General features: G+C 55.4%; 1 protein-coding gene across 1 annotated transcript; it reads right to left on the bottom strand.

Annotated features, from left to right (window-relative positions):
* Positions 1–390: 390 nt before the first annotated feature.
* On the bottom strand, positions 391–1,083 carry LOC115114801 (transmembrane protein 125-like). The gene has a single exon (XM_029643304.2). It carries the CDS (start codon positions 1,081–1,083, stop codon positions 391–393), a length of 693 nt encoding a protein of 230 aa, XP_029499164.2.
* Between the last annotated feature and the right edge of the window lie 665 nt (positions 1,084–1,748).

A 1,748-nucleotide genomic window follows, 5' to 3' on the forward strand; every position in this document is an offset into this window, starting at 1 on the left:
GCAGTCACAGTGCCAGCAACAAACACAGGACTCTGTTACAGACCCGGGAGAGTGAGTGGTGATACCCCTTTCCTATCTTTCCCTCCCCTCAAGTCCCTTCATCTGTTAAGTCCCCTAGTCTCGTCTCGTCTCTCCTCTCCTCTCCTAACTTGCCTCCCTCTTCCCTCCTCTTTTCACCTCCTGCTCTCCTCTCCTAACTTGTTTTCCTCTCCTCTTCAACAGACCTGGGATGTATACAGTGTCTATGGCTCTGGTCCCATTGCGCCAGGCAAGCTCAATCAAGCACAGCTCAAGTCTTTTAAAGAAAAACAAATACTATTTCAACCAAGGGTAGTGTTCATTAGGGCAACACCGTTTGGTGCCTAATGAACAAGACCCGGGTCTGCACTCTCAGATGAGACTAGTTCTACTAGAGGAGACCGTAAACACCCTGACTGCCCTGCCCCGTAACCCTCTCCCTCCCCTCCTCTGCCTCTGCAACATCCTCCTCTCTCTCCTCTGCTGGAGGTGCACTACCAGCAAGTACCCAGCCACCGCCAACCCGGTGGTGCCCCCTACCCACAGTAGCACCACCCCGGACAGGAACATATCCCTGTGGCGCTGCCCGGGCCCATGGTGCCCGCTGGCCAGCGACATGTATAGTAGGACCCCTCCACAGAGTGCCAAAGCCATCCCGGTGAAAATGATGACCACCGGGTCCGCCCTCCCACCGCTCTTCATGAACTCTATCCGCCTCCGGCTGTGAACGCAATTCATATCCTGGACAGCGGAGCTTAGGAGCTGTTTGAGGAGGACAGCCAGAGCTAGGAGGCAGAGCATGGTGCCCACTCCTAGGCGCCACTCCCCGGACAGGCTGGTGGTGGTGGAGAGGAGGCCTACGCCGCCTAGCCCCAAGCCCAGGACGAGGCACACTGAGATGCAGTAGCAGAGCAGGGAGCGCCGCGGCTCGCGGAACCACCACAGTTCCACCTGGTCCTCCAACACGCGCCGCTGGAGCAGGGCCGGGTCCAGGCGCAGCACACGGGGGGTCCGGCGTGGGGTGCGCCGCGGGGACATGGGGGAGAACTCCTCCATCTCAGCCATGGCTACTAGGGGAGCCCCCCTCGAGGTTGATCCAGCCAGCTCACAATAGGTACCTGAGGGGGTTAAGAGCAGTTTGGGTTAAATGTCATATTCAAATTCTACATTACATTTACATTTAAGTCATTTAGCAGACGCTCTTATCCAGAGCGACTTACAAATTGGTGCTTTCACCTTATGACATCCAGTGGAACAGCCACTTTACAATAGTGCATCTAGGTACTTTATCCTATCCTAGGTATTCCTTAAAGAGGTGGGGTTTCAGGTGTCTCCGGAAGGTGGTGATTGACTCCGCTGTCCTGGCGTCGTGCGGGAGTTTGTTCCACCATTGGGGGGCCAGAGCAGCGAACAGTTTTGACTGGGCTGAGCGGGAACTGTACTTCCTCAGTGGTAGGGAGGCGAGCAGGCCAGAGGTGGATGAACGCAGTGCCCTTGTTTGGGTGTAGGGCCTGATCAGAGCCTGGAGGTACTGAGGTGCCGTTCCCCTCACAGCTCCGTAGGCAAGCACCATGGTCTTGTAGCGGATGCGAGCTTCAACTGGAAGCCAGTGGAGAGAGCGGAGGAGCTTGTGTAACTAGCATTGAGCTATGTTGTGAACTCTATCAATGGTTAAAGATGTCATGCAAATCTCATCACATTCTACTTGTTTTCTTTTGTGCTAGTTGCCT

This window comes from Oncorhynchus nerka, linkage group LG9b (genome assembly GCF_034236695.1).
Source record: "Oncorhynchus nerka isolate Pitt River linkage group LG9b, Oner_Uvic_2.0, whole genome shotgun sequence".
Lineage (NCBI taxonomy): Eukaryota > Metazoa > Chordata > Actinopteri > Salmoniformes > Salmonidae > Oncorhynchus > Oncorhynchus nerka.